The following is a 21,154-nucleotide window of genomic DNA, read 5'->3' on the forward strand; positions in this document are numbered from 1 at the left end:
GAACCTGTCCAGTGGGCCTGAATCCGACCGAAGTTGTTGGGCTCGCGTGCGGTTTAGTGGTTTTACTTTTCGAGTATACAGTATTTAAATCAATTAATCCGTGAAGATTAGAGAACTTTCAAGAAAAAAAAAATGGAAGAGAAATTATTATTTTTAAATATTATTAATTTTATTTTCATTAAAAAAAAACTATTTTTTTCTTCCTAAAAGCGGCCGACCAGCTGTCCCTTCCGAACCCCGTCAAAACCCTGCCCGTCCTCCTCTCTTTTCCACTTTGTTCCTTCTTCACAAATGGAAGTCGTTCCGAGCTCCTTTATCCATAACAAATTAACGGAAACCTCCCCTGTCATTCAGACACCTCCTTGTGCCATAAAAAAATCCGTTCAACTACGCATGCATGTTAAAATCAATGAGAATCTGGAGTCTCGGAAACTTTTTATATGCCGTCCTAGAGTTCGTGCGCAAGCACGTGAAGTTTCAGATAGTAGTGAAGAAGAAGGGACTTCGGGTAACGGGTTTCGTTTGATTTCTGACGAGGATTCATCTTCGTTGGAGGTAGAATTCTACAATTCTTTTTATTTTTAGTGATATATTTGTTTGTTTTTAGGAGTTATTTTGTGTTTCCTGTAGTTGTTGCCACAGGGGCCTTCCGTGTTTTCACCTTCCATGCATCTGATTGAATAGTGAAAACTTGCATCGGACCCTGCTTGCACATATCCTTGAGCTATAGTTCGATTGAGAAAACATTAACCGGTATATTTGAAGCTCACCTCTAAATGCGTTAAGAGTGGTACTGTTTGAAATTTGCTTTAAGCTTCGAGCTCGCATTTACGTCGGTTGCATCAAATGTTTCTCAACGGATTGAGTAGCCCAGGTTTTTTCTTTCTATGATGTCGATATTTTGTTGAACAAAAAGAGGAATAAAACGAGAAGACAATCAATTCAATACCCAAAGGCTGATGGCAAATGATAACGAAGACATGATGAGTCAAATATAGAATCATCTGAAGTGAATTTTTTCCTAAAACAGACATCTGCTTATTTTTCTGTGTGAACTTCGATAATGCTACAGGCTATACTCTAATATTTAACCTAGGCGTCAGCTTTATAGATCAGTTGTGTCAAGTCAAACCCAATCAACCAACTGCCAATGATTTGTACTTTGTTTCTGTTAACATAATGTCCTAGCATTTGTTTTTAGTTTTATTCCACAACATCTAACTTCTGATATTGTATTGTTAATTTATGTTAACTTTGTCTTTACTTTTTATTTTGAACATATTATGTGAACTTACGTCTTTTAATTTTATATTAACCAATTTTTTTCTCTATAATTAACCAATTTTTTTCTCTATACTAGTTGTGTGCTGAACAGTACTGGAATACTTTTTTTATTGATCTCAATTTTCCATTAAGTTTTCTTTTTTGCTCGACTGTTTTGTTGGTTTATACAAGTTTAATCATTTTTCAGTAAAATAAATTATCTATCCATGTGGAATATGAGTAGGAGAGGTTATTGATAGTGAGACTGGCATTATTTTGAGCCATGCTCCCCTCAAGTTAACAACAAGCAAAAGATCTGGTTGACTCACACTATGACCTAGCTTGTATATTTTGGCCTTGTTATGATATTATCATTACAGTTATTATTTTTTTATTTGAAGAGTAATTTATACCAGAAGGAGAGTAGAAGAAGTCGCACACATGAAATTATGCAGATGGACACAATATCGATCAGTGTAAATGGAATTCCTGGTGGTACCAGGGCTGGTCTTTTTAGAACTCCAATTTCTGGTGGGGTGCAGAGTGCAACCTCTGCTCATGGTCTGCCTCACCCAGCCCTGGCAGTCCGGAATCTGATGGAGCAGGTATGTTATTCTATTAAGGTGCAATGAGTAATTAAAAAAAATAGAAATACTATATTCTCTTAGGACAAGCGAAAGAATGTCTCCATTAAATTAGCTTTCTAGATCATAATTGGTGGTTGTTGTTTTTGTGAATGATTCAAGGCCAGGTTTGCCCATTTGTCAACAGTAATGTCACGGATGCATCACCGCAGAATGGGCTATCCATTTGGTTCCATAGTTGACTTTGCTCCTGATTCTATGGGCCGTAAGTCATTATTTTAATTTGTGTTTGGGAGAGTTTTTCTTTCTCTTCGAATAACAATCTGGGATAAAATGTTGTGCCGTTGTGCTTTATTTTTTATGTTTCAGATCCAATCTTTTCATTTTCACCTTTGGCTATCCACACTCGCAATCTCATGGAAGATCCAAGATGCACGCTTGTTGTGCAGGTCTTTTCTTAGCCTTCTAGTTGTTATTTTGTATGTTTCTTCTTCTTCTTCTTCATTGTTTTAACACAAAATAACCTCTTTGATAGTTTCTCGCAATTGTAGATACCAGGATGGAGTGGATTGTCGAACGCAAGAGTGACAATATTTGGTGATGTTTTTCCACTCCCTGAGGAGCAACAGGTGTGTGTTTTGTATTTACTCCTTTTTAAATAAGATAACTAATGTAATTAATTTGTTTTATGGACCTTTCTTTTAGCCAGATGATCCATGTTCCATTTTATAAAGAAAAGAACTATAGTTTTTCAAAAAAATTATGTTAGTCATGAATTTTTACCTGATGGTAGTCAAGCTTCATAAACAGAAATTTTTAGACAGTGTGCAGTATCTTTATAAAATGTCATTGTAGAAAAAATGATATTATTTGTTCCGTAAGTCTGACTACTAGTTCTTGGATGTCTTTGAATCTGGATCTGTCTTGGTCATGTTAGATACCTCATAGAGCTATCACTTGATACGATGAGCATATCCTGGAGATGTTGAACGTACTAGAGTTTTTTAGATGGACTAGTGAGATGCAACAATCACACATCTTGTGAAAAAACTGTCTGTTTGTTTTCACTTAAAAGTGTGATGGATCATTCTCAATCTGGTATAACTTTTACCTAGAGCCTAATATGTTTGAGACCTTATATTCTGTAGTTTTCATGATCAGGAATGGGCCCACAAACAGTACATAGCTAAACACCAGCAGGGGCCATCCCAACAATGGGGCAACTTTTACTACTTCAGGATGGAAAACATCAGGTTGGTTTTGTAAGTACAGCAGTTGTGGTGGGCAAGTTGAGCTTGGTTTCCAGTTTGAAGTTTTGTTCTCATGAACTGATAATATTTCATGTAAAAGAATCGAGCAAAACAAAATAAACAATGTGGGTGGGCATAGGATTGGATTTCATGAGGAACCCGACCCGAAAACCCCAGGTTCAGGTTTTGGGTTTCACCCCAAGGGTCAGGGACAGGGCGGGGAAAAAAACCCTTCAGATTTAAGGTCGGGGACGAGTTTGCAGGGAAAGTAATCGGGTCGGGATCGGGTTTGATATTTCGGGGTTTTTTTGGGTTAGAGTGCAGGTTTCAGGAAACCCAACCCCGACCCGACCTGTGTCCATCCCTAGTAAACAACAAGGTTCTTAGATTCATGAGAACCTTCATTTTAATTTTACCAAAAAATTCTATCCTATTTTAATTTTACTTTATATGTTTCTTGAAGCAAATTGCAAGGGTGAAATATTAAATATGTAGAATATTGTCATCCATCAGTTCTTAATGTTTATGTCACTGAAAAGCACTTGAAAGATGCCTATGGGTTTTTATTGGAGCACTGTGCTAATGTTTATATCTTTGTTTTTTCCAAATTCTTTTCTAAATGCAATAATTGTATTGAATATATTCCATCGTTACTTTACATGTACAATATGTTATTATTTTTTATGGAAAAAATTCAGAGTTTTTGTTTTTTCTTTTCTAGCTTTTTTGTGCTCTCTTTGAAGAAAAGATCAACTATTTAAGAATGTATGAGAAGATCAACTACATCTAAGAATGTATAATCCATGATTGCTTACTTCTTTGTCTGGAGAGTGAACTGGTAAGGATTTACAATACATGTTGTTCTGTTTGGCCAATGAAAGGAGAGTGTTTCATCTGTTTTTTTATGATCAGTGACATATACTTCATTGGAGGTTTTGGTACTGTTGCCTGGGTGGATGTCAAGAAGTATGAAGCCCTTAGGCCAGACAAAATTGCAGTTGATGGAGGGGAACAGTACTTGAAGGTGAGCACCTGGTCATACTGCTTCTCATTTTGTGCTTGATATTATGAAATGATGCGACAGAAACTGTTTGAAGGGGGACTCTTAGATAAGAAAGTTATATCTGTTACTCATAAAATATGCCCAGGAACTCAATGCTATCTTTTCAAAGCCACTTAAAGAACTCTTATCTAGCGAGACAGAGATAGATGATGCAGCACTCATATCAATTGATAGCAAGGGTACTGACATTCGAGTTCGACAGGGAGCACAGGTTTCTCTCCATTTCCATTCTCCTCCAATCTTTCCAGTTGGGGTGTTTTTGCATATCTAAATTTTGCTGTCTTTCAGATCAACATTCAGAGGCTGTCATTCGATGTGGGTCACTCTGTTGAAACCCTAGAGGAAGCAAAGGCTGCCCTTCATAAACTAATACGCAAGGGGTCCAGGCAAAATTTTTGAATTACTTACAAGGTTCTCAGTGCTCTCCTTTCCTTTCTAACACAGCATAGAAGATCAAATCATAAACAACCTACTAGACATTGCCAAATTTGGTTGCCTCCAGATACCATGTGAAATTGGAGAAAAGGAGAATTGATTGTCAAACTTTGTGAATTAAAAAGTTCATTACTAATTTTCAAGTTGTTTTTTCAGTACTTCTTTATGAGTTGTAGATCAAGGTGTATAATTTTTTTTTTTCATTTTGATTATCTGTGTGAGGCCATTTTTAGTTAATGTGTGGGGGCTGTGGTGCATGAGACTTGCAATAAGCTTGTATTTCCTTGTCGTAAATGTAGTTGATTTCATGTGGACTAAAGGTGCTTCTTAACCTATAAAAGAAAAGTACTAATGAGACTATGCGGTGGTCTTGCAAGTTTTGTGAATAGCAAGCAGGAAAGAATCGTTCCACCAATTGAAACAAGCTGTCGGTGTGGTAGTGCAGCAAAATCTCTGTTCTGAAAGGCCGTGGAACATATAGTTTGGTCCTATCTCTTTATCTTATTTATGACCTTTTATTTATATGAATTCCAATTCTGTGATCTGTTCGTGTTTAATGCATGTCCTGAAATTACTGAGGCGATTCATCAAAAGTGAAGAAGGGCTTCTGTTGAGCTCTCAAATGACGAGGCCACTGTCCTCTGTTCTTATCTTACAAAAGCTCAACAAGAAAAGCGCTCTGAATGAGATAAACCATGTTTGATGTGGCCGGGGTCTCCACGGATCATACGTTTCTGCTTTTCTATGCTGACTTGAGGTAAACAGCAAATTTATGTGCTGTGTAATTGGTCCGAATATGTATTTTTTATCAATTGTGTTTTTATCATTTCCTGAATAATAGTATTTAATCGTTCCGTGAACCAGAACAACAAAAAAATTCCAACATAAAATTTGTCTTGCGGTTCTGCGGTTTCTGCCCACCTCTACAATCAAACTTTTTGTTATTTCTTTCAGTTTTTGGTTGAGATATTTAACATTTTTTGTGTAATCTACTCGTCTTTGATGCTCGCTTTCAATTAACTCGGGCTAGGAGTATTATTCTTCTCCTGTTGCATTAGAAATCATCAGAAGCTGCGTTCTGGAGAAATCAGGGGAGGAGAGGACTGCAAAAAGTTCGTTTTAGATTGATCATAAAAAATAAAAAAGCTTCTTCAGATGACGAATGCACTGATGTCAATGACCATATGATGAACAGATCATATCATTTGATGCAAACCTGAAAAATATTGGTCTTTTATTTTTTTGGTAAGATCCTGGAAAGGATTACTGAAGCGAGAGGATGGTGCCAATCCTATCTTCCGTGGAATAAACCAATCAAAGAGAAAGAAGGAAATTTGTTCTTTCCGACGTGGAGCAGAAAATGATGCAAACTGCCAAACCATGTTTTGAATGTTTCCTGCTTCTACTCTCATCCTTGGCTGTTCTGTCTTCTGTATATAATTAAATTACCTTCCTACCCACTTCTTCTCTCCTCCTCTCGCTCATCGGTTATTGCGCTACTTGTTCACCGTCTCCACCCCGTATGGTTGAAGAACTCAGTTACCTTGCTTATCCGATTTATTCCGGTACCAATAGGATGACAGAAAATGCCTATTTTTTTTCGGACGGAACAGGGTCGATTTACTCTCTTCTGCATGCGACAATTCGCTCTACAATAATCCAAGTCTTTATTAGATACCATTACTTCTGTTCTCTCCGAGGCGGGCCAAATTACCCGTGCAGTCTCTGTCGGGTATTTCATGATCACTCTGAATGCCGGAAGGCAATGTCGAAACTACCCATGTCGTCCCTCTCTCTTTTCTCACCAACTCACATTCATCATAATGAGGACGTTGCTATTTTGTTCTCATGAATTCATCAGTAAGTCAAGGCATCACTAGGTACCAGCTCCAGAGACGATACTGCTGAACTCCATGGCTGAAGCTAAAAACATCAAGTCCTGCATAACCCGCCTTGCACATGACCACATCTTCTACATCCTCCACCTGCTTCCTATAGAGTCGATCCTTTCTTTCTCTATGACTTGCAAAAGATTCAGAACTGCAGTGTCCTCTGACGGATTCTGGCAGTCAATCTGTAGGAGAGATTTCGGAAGCAGCTCCGTTGATGGTCTTCTAGCTTCTTATGCGGCTGAATGCAGAATAATACATTGGAAGCAACTATATCAGCAGGTTTCACAGTTCGGTTCCGTCTCTTGCGTCAGGTTAGCTGGTAAAGATGGGATTTCTCCGATACCAAGAGCTTCCCACTCGTTGAATTGTGTCGCAGATTGTTTAGTTTTGTTTGGTGGAGGGTGTGAAGGAGGTCAGTTTCTGCAATACCCATCTTCTGCTCTTCTATTTGCCAATCTTCTTATTAGTGTTTTCTCTCTTCTTCCCATTGGATTGGAGAGTGGATTGAAGATGCAATGAGTTTCGACTTGAATTCGTGTCTCTTTTATTTTTTCTTTTTTTAATTATTTAATGCGGCTCTGCTTGATTATTATTTTTTCTTCCTTTTCTAATGTCAAATGAATTATGTCTATCTACAGTTACTAGAAGACAGAAGTATAGGATAAAGAATCTATATGTACTTGATCTTCTTTTTGGGTCTGTCTCTGGTCTATTTGATCAACGCATGATAATTCTACCATCAATTTTCACTCATTATATATAGAAATCATATCGCCGGTTTGATGAGCTCCCCAAGTATTTCGCATGTTTCCTTTCAGTATAGCTTCTAATTTGGTTTTTTTCTTTGTTCTTCCTCGATGTTATCTTAGAAGTACGAGATCAAAGTTGATTTCTTGTTCTGATTCTTTAAGTCTTACATTTTCTTTGTAATTCATTGATGGGTTCCATGTGCTTTTTGTATATATCGTTGTTTCTCTCTCATGAACTTTTCTGAAGATCAACCCATCCGCTGGCTGGCAAAGGTATTTTTTATGGTTTTTCCGTTTGTTATGTACTAGGAATCTTAAGAGATTCCATGCTTTGACCGCATAGATTCTGGCTATGTTTCTTCCTCATGGAAGTTTCTTGTGGAGTGGGGCACGCGTCAGGTGTTGATCAGACCACCTGCAACCTGTTTGATTATTTGCTTTTCCATCGGTCAAGAAATCTAGTATCTGCCTGGTGTTATGGTCTGTCTTGGCTATTGGATTAGTGTTTTTATTTTGTTTCCACTGAGAATATGGGATACAGTAGGCCAATGCGTATGCTAATTCTCAAAACCATAGAACTTTCCCCAACCGTGCTTATGCTTGCATAGCTCGGATGGGGTTGTAGAGGAAGGGGAGAAGGACAGCTGTGAGGATGTTGAAGTCTCAAATTTGTTTTTGTGTTGCTTTTGGTTTTAAGGAACTTAAAAAATTTATTAGTGTGATCCTTTAAAAAAAAAAATGAAACTTGACTCCACTTCTTATCCCCTCAGGGCTTGAGAAATATGTACTACTTCCAATTTCCAGAGAAGAGTAAAAACATAACGAATATAGCTAGTACAGAAAAATGAAGAAATGTAACTGCTGGCCTTGGAAAGAATCTTCTACATTTGGCTAAACCGTGTATCAAATGCTGGTTACCAGAGAATGTGAAAATCTAAAATTGTAGTATCATATTCATGGATCCAGATTTTGTAGCACAAGTAAATACTGAAAAGTGAGACCTGATATGGCAGTACAAGTGTTTAGGTTGTAAGATAAACTAGAGGTGGCCTATCATTCATGGGAATGCTAAGAAGAGCATAAGTGAGATTTTTCACGAGTTTCTATCTCATAGAATCTGTTATCCAATCTGAGAGGGATGAGTATAATAGCTTTTTAAACGAGACCATATTTATCTAGTACTTGAGGATTGCACAAAATATTCACATGCCATGAAGCATGTCACTCTTTCATCTATGAGGGATCACAGACTGCACAGACAAGTTTCAAACTTTTTTATGCATAACATGAAAAATGGGCTTGAACCTTACTGCATCTAACTTAGCTTTTTGCTATGTTACATTAGTTCTACTTTAAAGGCAAAGAGGGAGGAGAACCCTCATTGAAGTAACAGAGGTTTCTGCTTGTCTATAGTGCCACACAACAACATTGAAAGTTGTCCAAGGCCAGCACATAAGTGATGAAGTCTTTGTAACGGATGAGTAGTGTTATGGAGAAGTTACTTTGTTAATGGAATGGTTGCTTTCTAGATTCTTTTGCATGCACTCGAAAGATGGTAACATATACTTTTAAAGGTTATCATCACCCTGAATTTCTACAATTTTGCAACATTTCTCTTTTGATTACATCATACTATGATGAAAGCAAAAAACTGCAAAAATGATGTCAGAGAAATTGAGGATGGTATAAAATGACTTGATGAATGGTCCTCAAGATGATTATACTCTTGAGACCTGTTATTGTTGACTTCATATTTTCTGTGGAGAGAAGTTGCAGAAACTTGCTTAATCGGCACAGCATTGAGCTTTCGTCTGCTCTATGGGAAGGACCTGATCTGAAGCCTGATTGCAGGTTCAGGACCCCATTATCTTCCTATCTTCCCCCTCTTCGAGTGAAATTGTTTGCCTGTCCTTCTTTTTGCTATTCTGTTGATCTGGGAAACTTCCAAGGGGATATTTCTGCTCATTGTATGTAGATTTCTCTCAAGACTGAAATTGATTCTTGCAGGACGTCATCTAGATGACACATGGATAACACACACTGGGAATGGCTTCCAGCATGTACTACTCTGGCAACAGATCAATTCAGGTGGCCCAACAGGACGCTTTGGACAGAGTTGCAGTGTCATTGGTGACAGACTAGTTCTTTTTGGTGGGATAAATGACAAGGGAAAGCGGCAAAATGATACATGGATTGGCCATGTCATTTGTAATGAAAAGCAAGCAATTAACCTCTCATGGGAGTTATTGGATGTGGGCCCTAATGCACCCCCACCCCGTGGGGCCCATGCGGGATGTTGTGTTGGTGAGAAAATGGTGATACACGGGGGAATTGACATCGATGGATCCCGTCTAAATGATACATGGTTATTGGATCTGAGAGATGGTGGGAGGTCAGCCACTTGGCATGAGATTATTGCTCTTGTGTCACCCCCAGCTCGATCAGGGCATACCCTAACATGGATTGGTGGTACTCTGGTGATCCTCTTTGGAGGGAGAGGAAATGGTTATGAAGTGCATAATGATTTATGGCTCTTTAACATTGGAGGGGAATATCCTGAATGGGTGAAACTTGTGTGTGACACATCTAATGTGCCTGTGGCTATGCCTGATCCTCGAGTTGGACACTCGGCAACACTTATTTTAGGAGGCCAAGTTCTAATCTATGGAGGAGAAGATTCCCAGATGCACCGGAAAGATGACTTTTGGGTGCTGGATCCTAGTGTTATACTGGCTATCAGGACACGATCCCATGCACTGAACTTGAAGAGATCGTCAAGAAAGATGTGGAAAAGATTGAAAATCGAGGGCCACCTGCCAAGTCGTAGATCATTCCACAGAGCTTGTGCAAATCAATCTGGACAGAGTATATATCTCTATGGGGGTATGGTGGATGGTCCGACTCAGCTTGCAGAAGCAGTTGGGTTGAGATTTGATGGAGACATGTATCTGGTAAAGCTGCTGCTTTAGTTTATTAGTCTGCAGAGTTGTCATCGGCATGGATAGAAGTTAGAAATGGTCTTCTCTTCTTATTGGGGACCAAGAAAGCTACCTGGAAGCATCATACTCTAGTGTATCGTAGAGGGATATTAGCTTTGCTTGTGAAATGAGGTGATTCTACCATGAATGGGAGTGCAAGAATTTGTGAATGCTTTGCTACTGTTCAGTTAGGAGTCACAGTTACGCGTAATCTCTAATTCTCTTGTGGAGGAGCAGTGTTGACGAAATTTGTCCAGTCCAACTGCTCCAATAAGTAAACTTATTTTCAGGCGTTTGATTGAGAAGCTAGCTGTTACTGGAGTTGCATATGCTTGTAACAAAATTAAGGGAATAACGTAGTTTCCCTTTATAGTTTCTACACTTGCAGAGAAACTTTATTATAATCTTTTTCTTGATTTTACGTTTTTCTCCATGAGAACTGCTGTTCTGCAAGTTCAGTCAAGTGTTAAGATTATCTGCGTGGGAATTTTATGAGCTCTGGAAGCTAAATCCTTTATAAAGATTTAACATTGTTGGATTGAAAGGATCATATATTATACATCTTCCCACGCTGAAATTGAACTGGGATATCTATACAATCACTGAAGTTGACAGATATTTTTCGGTTTTCTGTTCCTCAAAGTTCTCTGGTTTTTTCTAGAATGCTTGAAGATTGAAAAGAACGTCCAATTTAGAATCACACTCGTTCCTTCACTTTGAATTTTGAAAATAAAACTTTTTTCCAACCTCTCCATCTCCGAGTTTCCCTTTTCCCCCTCTACAAGGTCATCAAGACAGTAAATAAGTGAAATTCACTGGAGAAGTCGATTCTGTACAAAAAAAAAGTCATTGGCAGCCTTCGTTTAAGGATAGTTCCTCTACTTCGAAAACCATGAAGGCAGATGTACCTGACTTGCGAACCACCGTGTCCAGACAAGTTATCACAAATTACAGACATCAAACATACTTAGTAGACCTTTGGTATATGTATCACCTCTAAAATGTTAAACTTTTGTTGAATTTTTGGAAAAGAGAAAAATTTCATTAATTTGATGTAATTTGAGTACATGAACTTCTATTTATAGTAGAGAAAACAAGTAGAATCTAATTACAATTAAACTTTTCTATCAGACCTTCTTCCATAATAATTCTGACACTATAAAACTTCTCGTTGTGAGAGTCATGTGACTCGTTACTTTACCTACTCTTCAACACTCCCCCTCAAACTAAAGTTATAACTTCAACTTGCAATGATAATGATTTTTTTAATTTTCTTTTGCTGAAAAATTCTTCATAAATACAAAAACCTCATTTTTTATGCTCCCTCTTTCTTGAATATTTTAGTCACATAAAAGTTATCGCATCATGTAGAATTATTTCTTGTAGATTATACTACTTCTCAAACGTGGAATTTAGAAGGAGGTACAACTATTGTAACACTAACTTTCATTCTCATCCTCATACTTTTCCTTCTATTCTCCCCCTCAAGTTGGGAGGTAATGACCATGATCCTAACTAGAAAGAAAAAAAATAATTGTTGCAATGATCTCCTCCAGTAAGATGTCCCAAGGATAAGTATAAAATTGAATACAAATTCTCAAAAGTAAAAAATGAGTGATAAAAACATAAGTCAAAACCAACACTAAGGATTTTGAACAAAAATAATGATAATAATCATTAAAGTGGATACTACCTGTCACTCACAAGACGGCGATAAAAACCCAAAGGTAGGCAAAAAAGAGGATAAACGAGAGTAAAAAAAAACTAGTAGGAGAAAGGCTACCAAGTAAAGGGTTACAACCACCACCTTAATAAGAAAGGAGATTGTAATGGTAGTAATTAAATAACTAAACAAATTTGATTAAGTATAACTTTTTTTAGGTGACTACAATTTTTCGGAGTTATCTATGCGGAAGATATACAACCAAGTAACAAAGATACAACTTGAAAACAACATTGATGTAATATATTACATATCTTAAATGAGCACATCATGGAGTGGTTAAGTCGAACCAAAATTCTTTGATTAGAAGACAAATTTGGCTAAAAAACTCAAATTTTAGGAGAAAGAAGCTCAATTCACATCAATGCTTAGAGAGATAATAAGATAGAAAATAGGAAAACTCAAACTCAAAGATGAACTAAAAATTTTATCTCCTTTTGATATTTACATGGAAAATGAGGCAATGAAAAGTCTTGATAGGCAAGTATTACCTGTGTTTGTACTCATTATCAATACGTATGAAATACAATAAAAAAAAACTAGTATCAGAATTTTACCTTCTTGTACTTAAGCAGAAATGGCTGCTGTTACTTAATCATCAAAGGCAAGAATAATAATCTAATACTGCAAAAACTTTCACCTCCCCTCATTAGTTTAAGATTTCAGAAGCTTAACAAAGTGACAAAGATGTTCAAACTGTGAAGTATTCTGATAGACCTTTGATAACTCGGGTATACAATAGAGGAAGCAAAATGGGAATTCAAGCTGCTAAGGGAAGCATGGAAGGGTCTCTGGATCCCACGGAGGAGGGACCAACAAACAGCAGCAGTGATGTCCTACCAGTATGCCCCCACTCTAGTTTTGGTTGTAGCCATTGTCTATTGTTCAACAAATCTCTTAAAAACTATACCACCGTGAACAGTAATTTGTTGAAAAATTGGACTACGGAGAAAAGAAAACTAGCAAGTGTGGCCAATTGGTAAATGATTGTCCAGCAAATCTATTCATTTGCCTAGAAAGAGAGCAACAGAAACCAGTATCGTCTAAAATTCTGTATTTTACAGAATTGCCTTTATTATTCAACTCCACAGACGTTTGGCCTCAGTTTCGAAAATTAAATAAAAATGATAATAGACAGATAGCACTGAAAAAAAAAAACACAAATTAAGAGCAGATTCTATTCACTTCACCTACTTAAAGGGATGGGAATAAATTGCTTATAGAAGCATCTAGAAACAACAAGAGACTCTAGCTAATACAAGTATGAAATACAAAAGACAAAGATATCAAGGCAATAATAAACTCAAATTGTTCCAGAGCTCAACTCAACTTCATAAAACTTGATATGGATCCTGGAGCTTTCAATGGAGAGTTTGGTAATATCAGCAAGGGCAGAAGTGAGTTTGCCGTTCAAACTGGGGCCTATCCCCCCAATGGAAACTGAACTCTCCATTCAACAAAATCATGACATACTGAACCATCAAACGGAAGTGGAAAAAGAAAGCATGCTAAATAAAAGAAAACAATACAAATAATAAGAACAATCACGAAATGAAATAACAAGTTTCTCCTAAAACGGTTTTACATTGGCAAAAGCGACTGAAAGGAGACAATGGCATCCACTGAAACATTTGTAAACAGATTTAATGTGGGCATGCTTCAGAAAGAACAAGAAGCGACTGAGCTCAACAGTAGTGTCGCACGTCTGCTGTGTTTCCACTACTTAAATGAGTTTGAGAGGATTTAAGCCTATGAGGTAATCCGCTCCCGCGCCTTCATCACAGTCCACACTTGAATTCAATTTATTTTTAGCATCTGTATCATACTAGATTGTTCTTCAACTTTAGTTCTACCTGCATGCTTGATGTTTCTTCATCTTCCAAAATCAACGAAAGTTAATATAAGACGACACATGAAAGAATGAATTCAATAACTGAAATGGAAAAGAACAAGCTCCCATCACAAGACCGAAACCTCCTGAGAAAAGAACATACACAGGCCAAACATCTGAGAGCAACCTTAGTGCTAGACCAGCATAGGACTTACCAACGTGGCAATTTTTTCAAATCATTTTACTCTTTTTAGACCTCGACATTCTTCACAGATAAAAGCAGTCCTAGCCTCCTCTCCAACACAACATTCCCTCAACTATAATAATCAAACAATCCTCATTACAAGGGCTTTCAAAGCTTAAAAAAGAAAGCATCAGAAGCTATACAACAGAAGTGTTTTCAGAAAACAAAAAAAGGAATTAAAAAAAAAAAAAAAGGAAAACACCACCTTCAACCAACTAAACCCATCATCATAACCGAACAAAAACAATTTGCAAATTGCATATCTAATCAACACAAACTGATCCCCACCTAAACAGGTATCACATCAACCTTTGATGTGTCTTCACATCTCAAAACAATACCCTCAAGGCTCGCCGGAAGGATACATTTAGCCCATTGACAACCCGTTGAGAGCGGTTCAGGGGGCGGAACAATCATAAGTACATTATCATTCCTTTGAACAACTCCCATCACACTAACAGTACTTCCTTCTTTGATGTACCTGCCAAAACCAAAATATCCGTATCTAAACCCATTGAAAATTGAAAGTTTGATGAACATTGAAACATCTCAAAAACAGTATTACATCACCTAAATGTTTTGAAACCTTCGTTCATCCACAAGCTAGTATAGTTATTTTGCTAGAATTATGAACGAATTGAAACTAAATCAGGCCTTCATGTGAGGACATTTGAGAGATATTATATATTAAATATGATTTTGCAAAGTTTTACCCTTCTTTCAAACGCATAACTCGATCATCACTAGAAAGATTTCTCTCGCCCAGCCAACGGACAAATTCCGGAGACATATCTCTGTTTTTCTGATCGATGTCAACAACAATTGATTCATCAACATATGGAGTCACTCTAGCACCATAGCCAGTCTTAACCAATGCTCGCAGTCCAGATTGAAAATCTGAGATGTAAAATTCAACAACGTGCCGCTGCATTAAAAAGAGATACCATTACATCAGCAAGTCCTAGTTAAGGTATCACAAACTCAGGTGACCCAGACCAAAAATATAAAACCAACATTCTTGTCCCCCATCAAGAACACAACTACAGGATATTCACTTTTCTCATCATGAAAATGCAAAAGATGTCTACATAAAGGAGACACACCTCCAGTGATCTGAGTCCCCATGTAAAGCGTCTATGTGTAGCATTGGCAGCTTTAGAATCCCATCCCCTGTACTCATATAAACTGGTCGACGTATACACGCACCTAGGGACCTTCTGGAAGGATGATTCAAGGGGAACATTTCCACAAGTGACTACCTGGAAAGAAAATGAAATTCTTTGTATTTTTAAAGATGCAAAACTTAAAAAGCAAAGGCAAGGTAAGAGGAAACTTGAGAAAAGGGTAAAAGCACTTCAGAAACATTACAGCCTACACTACTTAGAATTACAGAGCATACATTTTGGGCACAATTAATTAATGAATCCATTGCCGAAATAAGTACATACACAACAGGGAACAGAAAATGAAACAACTTTGAGCAAACATATGCTCCATAAAACTGCTCTGCAAGAAGCAGACTTCCCTCTCAGTTTTATCTTACAAATCATGCATCAATTTTTTTAATCTTTCTCATTTCATTAGCTGAGCACTGAATCTCAGATTGTAGACATTGCAGTGAGTTTCAGAAAGTGATCTATTATTTTTCCTTGCCTTCATACACCACATTTCCTAGAGTATAATTATTTGTTTGGAAAAGAACACTTATAACAAGGCAAAAAAAGGTTTGACATCCTTTTTTTTTTTTTTTTCTGAAATAGAGTTGGGCATCATAAGAACCACGAATCACCAACTAAACGACAAGTTCCAGGGCTAAGCCTCTAATGGAACAAACATGATTGCTGATCTTCCAACTTTTCCATGTTTGTCATCTTTTTCTAAATTTTGTCACATCAAGGTAAGAAATCTGGCCAGCAGCCACAGTATGCTAAGCTCACTATTCACAATATTTTCAGTGAGTGGGAAGGATTGCACCGGCTTCACAATTGGCACATGCAGCTATTTCAGTACATGAAACCAAAATCTAAATACCCTCTGAGAATCAGTTTACGAAATAAGTGTTCCAGACTAGAAAGATCAAGACTATTTGTCAACATGTCACATACCCCAGAAACTTTGACATATTGTCCATCTTTTGCCGTTCTAAGCTCAGCATCAGGATAACGAGCAATGAAACCAGTGACAGCTCTCCTTCCCCAATAAGTGTTCCATGTGAAAACCGCAGCAACAATCCCAAAAAGCACCACAACCACAATAAGAAGAATCGCATTGTGGACTGCACCAAGTATAAATCCACCAGCAATGAAGCCCATCACAAACAGAAGAATCACAGACCAAAGTATGGGTTTTGGGAAGCTCCTCTTGAAGGAATACTCATCCTCCTGACTCAAGTTAGTCACAGCAGGGTTGTGAACAATAGAAGTGCTGTGCAATTTAACTGACCCATGAGAATCAAGTGGACCTGACACCTTTCTTGGAGCCCCAGATGAATTCAGCGGGCCAGAAGAAATTGGCCCTGATGTAATGAGCCCTGTGGCTGGGAGTACTGGTGTAAGAGGGCCTGAATTTTGACGAACAACTGGGGTAACACCACCGGATTGAGGACCTGATGCCTTCTTAACAGAATCACCATGACGGTTAAGAGGGCCAGAATTGGACTTCTGTCTATTTGAACCTCCAGTGACCATTGAAGCAGAGCCTGAAATTCCACCAGCTGAGACAGGACCAGAAGTGGAATAGCTAGACCGAGCAGCAGCATTGATGGGTCCAGAGTGAGAAGCCGCCCCACCAAATGATCCTGTCCTAGATGGAGCACCAGTTATGGGTCCAGACTTTCTTGATTTTGAGCCTTCAACAGGAATATCAAACATTTTTCCAAGCTCCCCAGATTTTTTTATATCTCCACCTGTATAGGGCATAGCAATTGAGCTCATGGTGGCAGGCCTCTCCTTTGGTTGTTCAGGCCGGCCAGAAACGTAAAGGCCATTGCTGAGCTGATGGGAGGGAAATCGGGAACCCATCAGGTGCCGTTAAAAGATCAAGAGGCTCTTAGATGAACCGGACACCTCCGAGGCCTTGATTTATCTGAATTTTTTGAATATGATCACCAGATACCAAAAAGATCTTTTAATAACTCAAAATCCAGATGGTATTTAGATATGGTATTATGTAAAACTCCAGCAATCAGCAATGTGAATGTGCATCTGTCAGATCAGAAAAAACGCACTCAGAGGCATTCTGGAGATGAAAACGTATAAACATCATCAGTTGACATATATATATATATATATATAAAAAATGATAAATGATTTTTACAAAGCAGTAGTTAAATTATGTTGAAAGAAGCCACAGGCATATCCAGCAGCTAATCTAGGGAACTTTTCAGTACCTTTGTCAGTCAAATAGTTTTGCAATTCTCAGAAGAAAGTTTAGATGAAAGTTCAATCTCTACTAAATTCATACTTTTCAGATGCTCATAATTAGTAAGACATATCTTTGATGTTAACCCAAATGTGCAACTTCATCACATGAAGGAAATGATGGTGAACCAACCAAAGATCAGGTAAAGTGAAGGAAAGAAAAATAAAATTTGCTAGAACACCAATAAACCATGGCACACTCATGGTGGATCTGGCACAAAAATAAAGATTATTTCAAGGCCAGAATTTGCAAGATATACACTCATAACAGCTCAAATATCAGAGAAAAAAAGCAATCACATTGGTTAATATTAACAGACTATAAGAAAGAAAGAAATGTGAAAGTACAATACGTTAACAACAGGCAGGTTGAACTAAACCAATGACACAACCCTTTAAAGGCCATTTAATCCTTTAGTAGGCATCAAAACCTAGAGAGACATAATATCAACTCAAACCCCCAGGTGGCCACATTCCTTACAGACAAAACTGGAACTGTTAAACAACAGTGGTCTATGAACACAAAGATCAGAAACCTTCCGGACTCACCTATCAGAACAGAAGTAAAAAGAAAGTCACAACATCACACTCCTAAATACTTGAGAGAGAGAGAGAGAGAGAGAGAGAGAGAGAGAAGCAAAATTCCTAGCAGTTCCCACACAGAAACATAAATACCAATAACCAAAACTCCAAAAGATAAACCAAAATACAGTCATGCCAAGCCATAATTAAAATCAAATGATAAAACCGGTGAAGCATCTCTCAGAATTGCAATTAATAATATTAATTAAAACTATTAAAAATGATAGTAATTAAATGATTTTGTTAACCTCTTTATTTAAAGAACCTAACAGGGATCATGGGTTTTAAGGAAGAAAAATATAATTTCATGGAATCTACATCTAAAATTCAACACGCAAAGTGAACAGTAAGAAAATCGGAAAAAACTATTGTCCGATGGATCCAGATTCCAGGTCAGGCACAACACCCATCTGTGCTAACATGCCATATTTTGATTTCCATACACATCATCAGGAAAAATAAATCCTGGACGGGTAGGAAAACCAAAATCAGTTGGACGGTCCCTGACATGAGCCAACACTTAAAAAGTAAAAACGGAAGTGAGACACAATGATGAGAAGGAAGTAACCTAATTTCTAAAACAAAGAAGCTAAAGGATCTAATACTCTCACTTATCACTTCGACACCTAAATTTAAAACGTCGAAAGTTTTGGGATCTAATACTGAACCATCAATATTACGACTTGGTCATAGACTTCGAACGCCCCCTAAATTTATGTGAGAAGATCTAAAACCATAAATGGCGATTCAGAACAAAACCGTCATAATCAAATACCTATGAGCATTCCTCGTCCAAATTCCAGATTACGTTAAACAAAATTCAGTTGCATTTCAAGCAAGCAAAATGCAAAAGATCTGCACTCCAATGCAGATTCAACTCCAGAGAAAACCCAGAAATCCTATGTTTCTCAACATGTAGACCACACGACTCTTACTCCAAAGCCTAACTTCGACATTCTGCCTCATGGCCACCAAATAAAGTCAAATGTAGAAGATCCCAGTGCTAATCAGCGTTCCTGCAACAGAAGAAACCCAAACCCTACCATTTCCAACTAAAAGGAGAGCGAGACCAGACCTTAAACCCCCCAAAACCTACATTTCATAATTTACCTTAGAAAGCAACCAGAACAAGCAAAGCAACCGTTCCGTCCGGGTCCAACACCCCCAAGAAAAAAAAAAACAAACGACAAACCATATGACTCATAGAATCACAAGCCGAAAACAGACGGCAACACGAGTACCGAAACAAAAGACCACATTATCGTTTTCCTTCAAACACCGCAGGAAGTGACAGGGATCTAAACCCTAGTTCAAGCTTCAGTGACCAAGGGGAAGCAGTACAAGAGGAGTAGAAAGAGCGCGCCAGCAGATATGCCCCTACCTTCCGCAAACAAGAAAACATTCGAGTCTGGAAAATGGCAGATCAAATAACAGAAAGAAGTATCTGTAAGTTGCGACCGATCGCCATCGCAGCGAGATCTCCTCCACTGCGTATTTTCCACCTGCAACAGCTCAGAAGAGAAGAGAGCGAAAAATTAAAAACTTAAAAATTAAAAAGAAAAGAAAAAAATAAAAAGCGAAAAACACCCCGCACCTTCCTTACTCCATTTTCTACATTACGAACGAAATGACAAATGTACCCTAAAACTTTTCCTAAAATACAATTCCTTCCTCAGATTCGGGCTCCTCGTAACTTTGGGTTTGTCGCTGGATCGAGGAAACTCGATCGAAAGTAATAATGTGTTATGACAGAGACACCCTTGCTTTGGGCCGGTTCACGTTTTTTGGGAGGACGGCTTAGAGCGGGTCTGGTTCACCTTTTTCTTTCTGCACTTACAGAGAGGAAATTGCACTTGTTAGTGTTTCACTAGAGAACAAATCATAAAAAATTATTGCATGAATTTTTTAAAAAGGACTTCTTAAAAGAAAGTAATAATTAATAGAAGAAGTAGATTTTCTATTGTCCCCTGACCGCTTGGGTTATGGTAAGGGTGATTTTGTAATTTCGCCTGAGATGGGGAAATCGAACCTGGGTTAAGTTAGATAAGGGTACTCTGGACAATTGATTTTCGCCACCGCCGTTGGGTCGTCCCCACAAGATAACGATGTGTTAACCAAGCTCTATGGGAGAACGGCCGCATCCGATTAATCCCCAGTTACTTAGTTCAGACGGTTTATCTTCCTCGGCTTTAACGTGAGAAGCGCGTGAGATTCTCGAATTTTAGACATACCAAAGTAATAGAATCAATATTCAAATTTTTAAATTCTGATTTTTATTATATTTTTTATTTTTTTGTGTAGCAACAAAATATACTTTTGCCAATGTAGCGGAGTTTAAATTTTCATAGTAACACAAAGAAATTGAAATAAAATAAAAATATATATATATTCCGCTATAGGGTACAAAATTCTAAGTCTTATGAGCGTCTCAGATTAAAGGTTGTTCCTAATATGAAAACAGTCAACACAAGACTAATGATTGACTTCCAGATAAAGAAGTTTCAATTGGTGCTTAGATTTGAGCACAAGTACTTGACCTGTTCTGCAAGGCTTTGCTATTCTTCACCAACGGATTGAAGCTCCACCGTCGCGATCCTCATCTCATCCTCACCCACCCATGAAAAATTAGTAGCCTAGTCATTTTCCAACTGTTAAGAGCAGGTGGAGCGGCGAAAATTCCAGATATCACCCTCAAGCCCCATTTAATGGGAGGGACTCGAAGAGGAATATTTGGCATTTAATGAAGAAACTCAGAAAAACATCCCACACGAAAATCAAAGTTGCCGTCATTTTTTAATTTTTTTTCTGCAACAGCGAGCGGCGCTCGGGATTTGTCGAAGAATTTGACGAGGGCCGGGTCGGAGAAAGCCCTAGTTTTTTGCCGTTTAAAAGGGGGGGGCGCGTTCTGCAGAGGAGAGAAAGCTTCAGTGCGAAGGGATCAGTTATGGTATTCCATTGCATTCAGTGTCTTTTCCTTGCTTTTTCAGTAGATTGCTTTAGCAGAGGGTTTACTAGAATTGGCCTTTTGTTGTCATTATGGGATATTACAAGTGTGGGCACTCGATAAGGGAAGCAGGAACGATATTTCCAGTTTCAGTAGTTAATGTCTCCGCTCCAGTGACTGGATGAGAAAGATTGGGA

General features: G+C 38.0%; 3 protein-coding genes across 5 annotated transcripts; 2 read left to right on the forward strand and 1 right to left on the reverse strand.

The window, feature by feature from the left end:
• Positions 1-253: 253 nt before the first annotated feature.
• LOC137941784 (uncharacterized) lies at positions 254-4,945 on the forward strand. 2 transcript variants are annotated; one of them, XM_068787364.1, is made up of 9 exons: positions 254-555; positions 1,665-1,868; positions 2,010-2,112; positions 2,217-2,296; positions 2,399-2,476; positions 3,009-3,100; positions 4,010-4,121; positions 4,246-4,371; positions 4,449-4,945. In XM_068787364.1, exons 1-9 carry the CDS (start codon positions 292-294, stop codon positions 4,557-4,559), a joined length of 1,170 nt encoding a protein of 389 aa, XP_068643465.1. In that variant the 5' UTR covers positions 254-291; the 3' UTR covers positions 4,560-4,945. The 2 variants fall into 2 exon arrangements, with proteins under 2 accessions (XP_068643465.1, XP_068643466.1); XM_068787365.1 differs by having other exon boundaries at positions 1,680-1,868.
• Positions 4,946-6,378: 1,433 nt separating this feature from the next.
• On the forward strand, positions 6,379-10,632 carry LOC137941793 (F-box/kelch-repeat protein At1g51550-like). Its single transcript, XM_068787375.1, has 2 exons — positions 6,379-6,899; positions 9,244-10,632. The coding sequence occupies exons 1-2, from the start codon at positions 6,509-6,511 to the stop codon at positions 10,203-10,205; spliced, it is 1,353 nt and encodes a 450-aa protein (XP_068643476.1). The 5' UTR covers positions 6,379-6,508; the 3' UTR covers positions 10,206-10,632.
• A 3,239-nt stretch (positions 10,633-13,871) lies between these two features.
• LOC137941410 (uncharacterized membrane protein At1g16860-like) lies at positions 13,872-19,548 on the reverse strand. Of its 2 annotated transcripts, none has more exons than XM_068786803.1 (5): positions 19,395-19,548; positions 16,118-17,215; positions 15,116-15,271; positions 14,726-14,937; positions 13,872-14,493 (listed from the first exon to the last, which is right to left on the reverse strand). In XM_068786803.1, exons 2-5 carry the CDS (start codon positions 17,030-17,032, stop codon positions 14,301-14,303), a joined length of 1,476 nt encoding a protein of 491 aa, XP_068642904.1. In that variant the 5' UTR covers positions 17,033-17,215; positions 19,395-19,548; the 3' UTR covers positions 13,872-14,300. The 2 variants fall into 2 exon arrangements, with proteins under 2 accessions (XP_068642904.1, XP_068642905.1); XM_068786804.1 differs by having other exon boundaries at positions 16,118-17,249.
• Positions 19,549-21,154: the final 1,606 nt, after the last annotated feature.

Source organism: Aristolochia californica, unplaced genomic scaffold (genome assembly GCF_029961685.1).
Source record: "Aristolochia californica isolate CCGP_79_NKW_82.1479 unplaced genomic scaffold, dmAriCali1.0.hap1 SCAF_9, whole genome shotgun sequence".
Taxonomy (NCBI): Eukaryota; Viridiplantae; Streptophyta; class Magnoliopsida; order Piperales; family Aristolochiaceae; genus Aristolochia; species Aristolochia californica.

Coding starts and splice junctions, on each gene's coding strand:
- LOC137941793 (XM_068787375.1), top strand. CDS start 6,509: ATGGCTGAAGCTAAAAACATCAAGTCCTGCATAACCCGCCTTGCACAT. Junction 6,900..9,243: donor TGGTGGAGGGTGTGAAGGAG/GTCAGTTTCTGC, acceptor TGATTCTTGCAG/GACGTCATCTAGATGACACA.
- LOC137941410 (XM_068786803.1), bottom strand. CDS start 17,032: ATGGGTTCCCGATTTCCCTCCCATCAGCTCAGCAATGGCCTTTACGTT. Junction 15,272..16,117: donor AATATGTCAAAGTTTCTGGG/GTATGTGACATG, acceptor TTTTCTTTCCAG/GTAGTCACTTGTGGAAATGT. Junction 14,938..15,115: donor GGGGACTCAGATCACTGGAG/GTGTGTCTCCTT, acceptor TTTTTAATGCAG/CGGCACGTTGTTGAATTTTA.
- LOC137941784 (XM_068787364.1), top strand. CDS start 292: ATGGAAGTCGTTCCGAGCTCCTTTATCCATAACAAATTAACGGAAACC. Junction 2,113..2,216: donor TGCTCCTGATTCTATGGGCC/GTAAGTCATTAT, acceptor TTTATGTTTCAG/ATCCAATCTTTTCATTTTCA. Junction 3,101..4,009: donor TTCAGGATGGAAAACATCAG/GTTGGTTTTGTA, acceptor TTTTATGATCAG/TGACATATACTTCATTGGAG.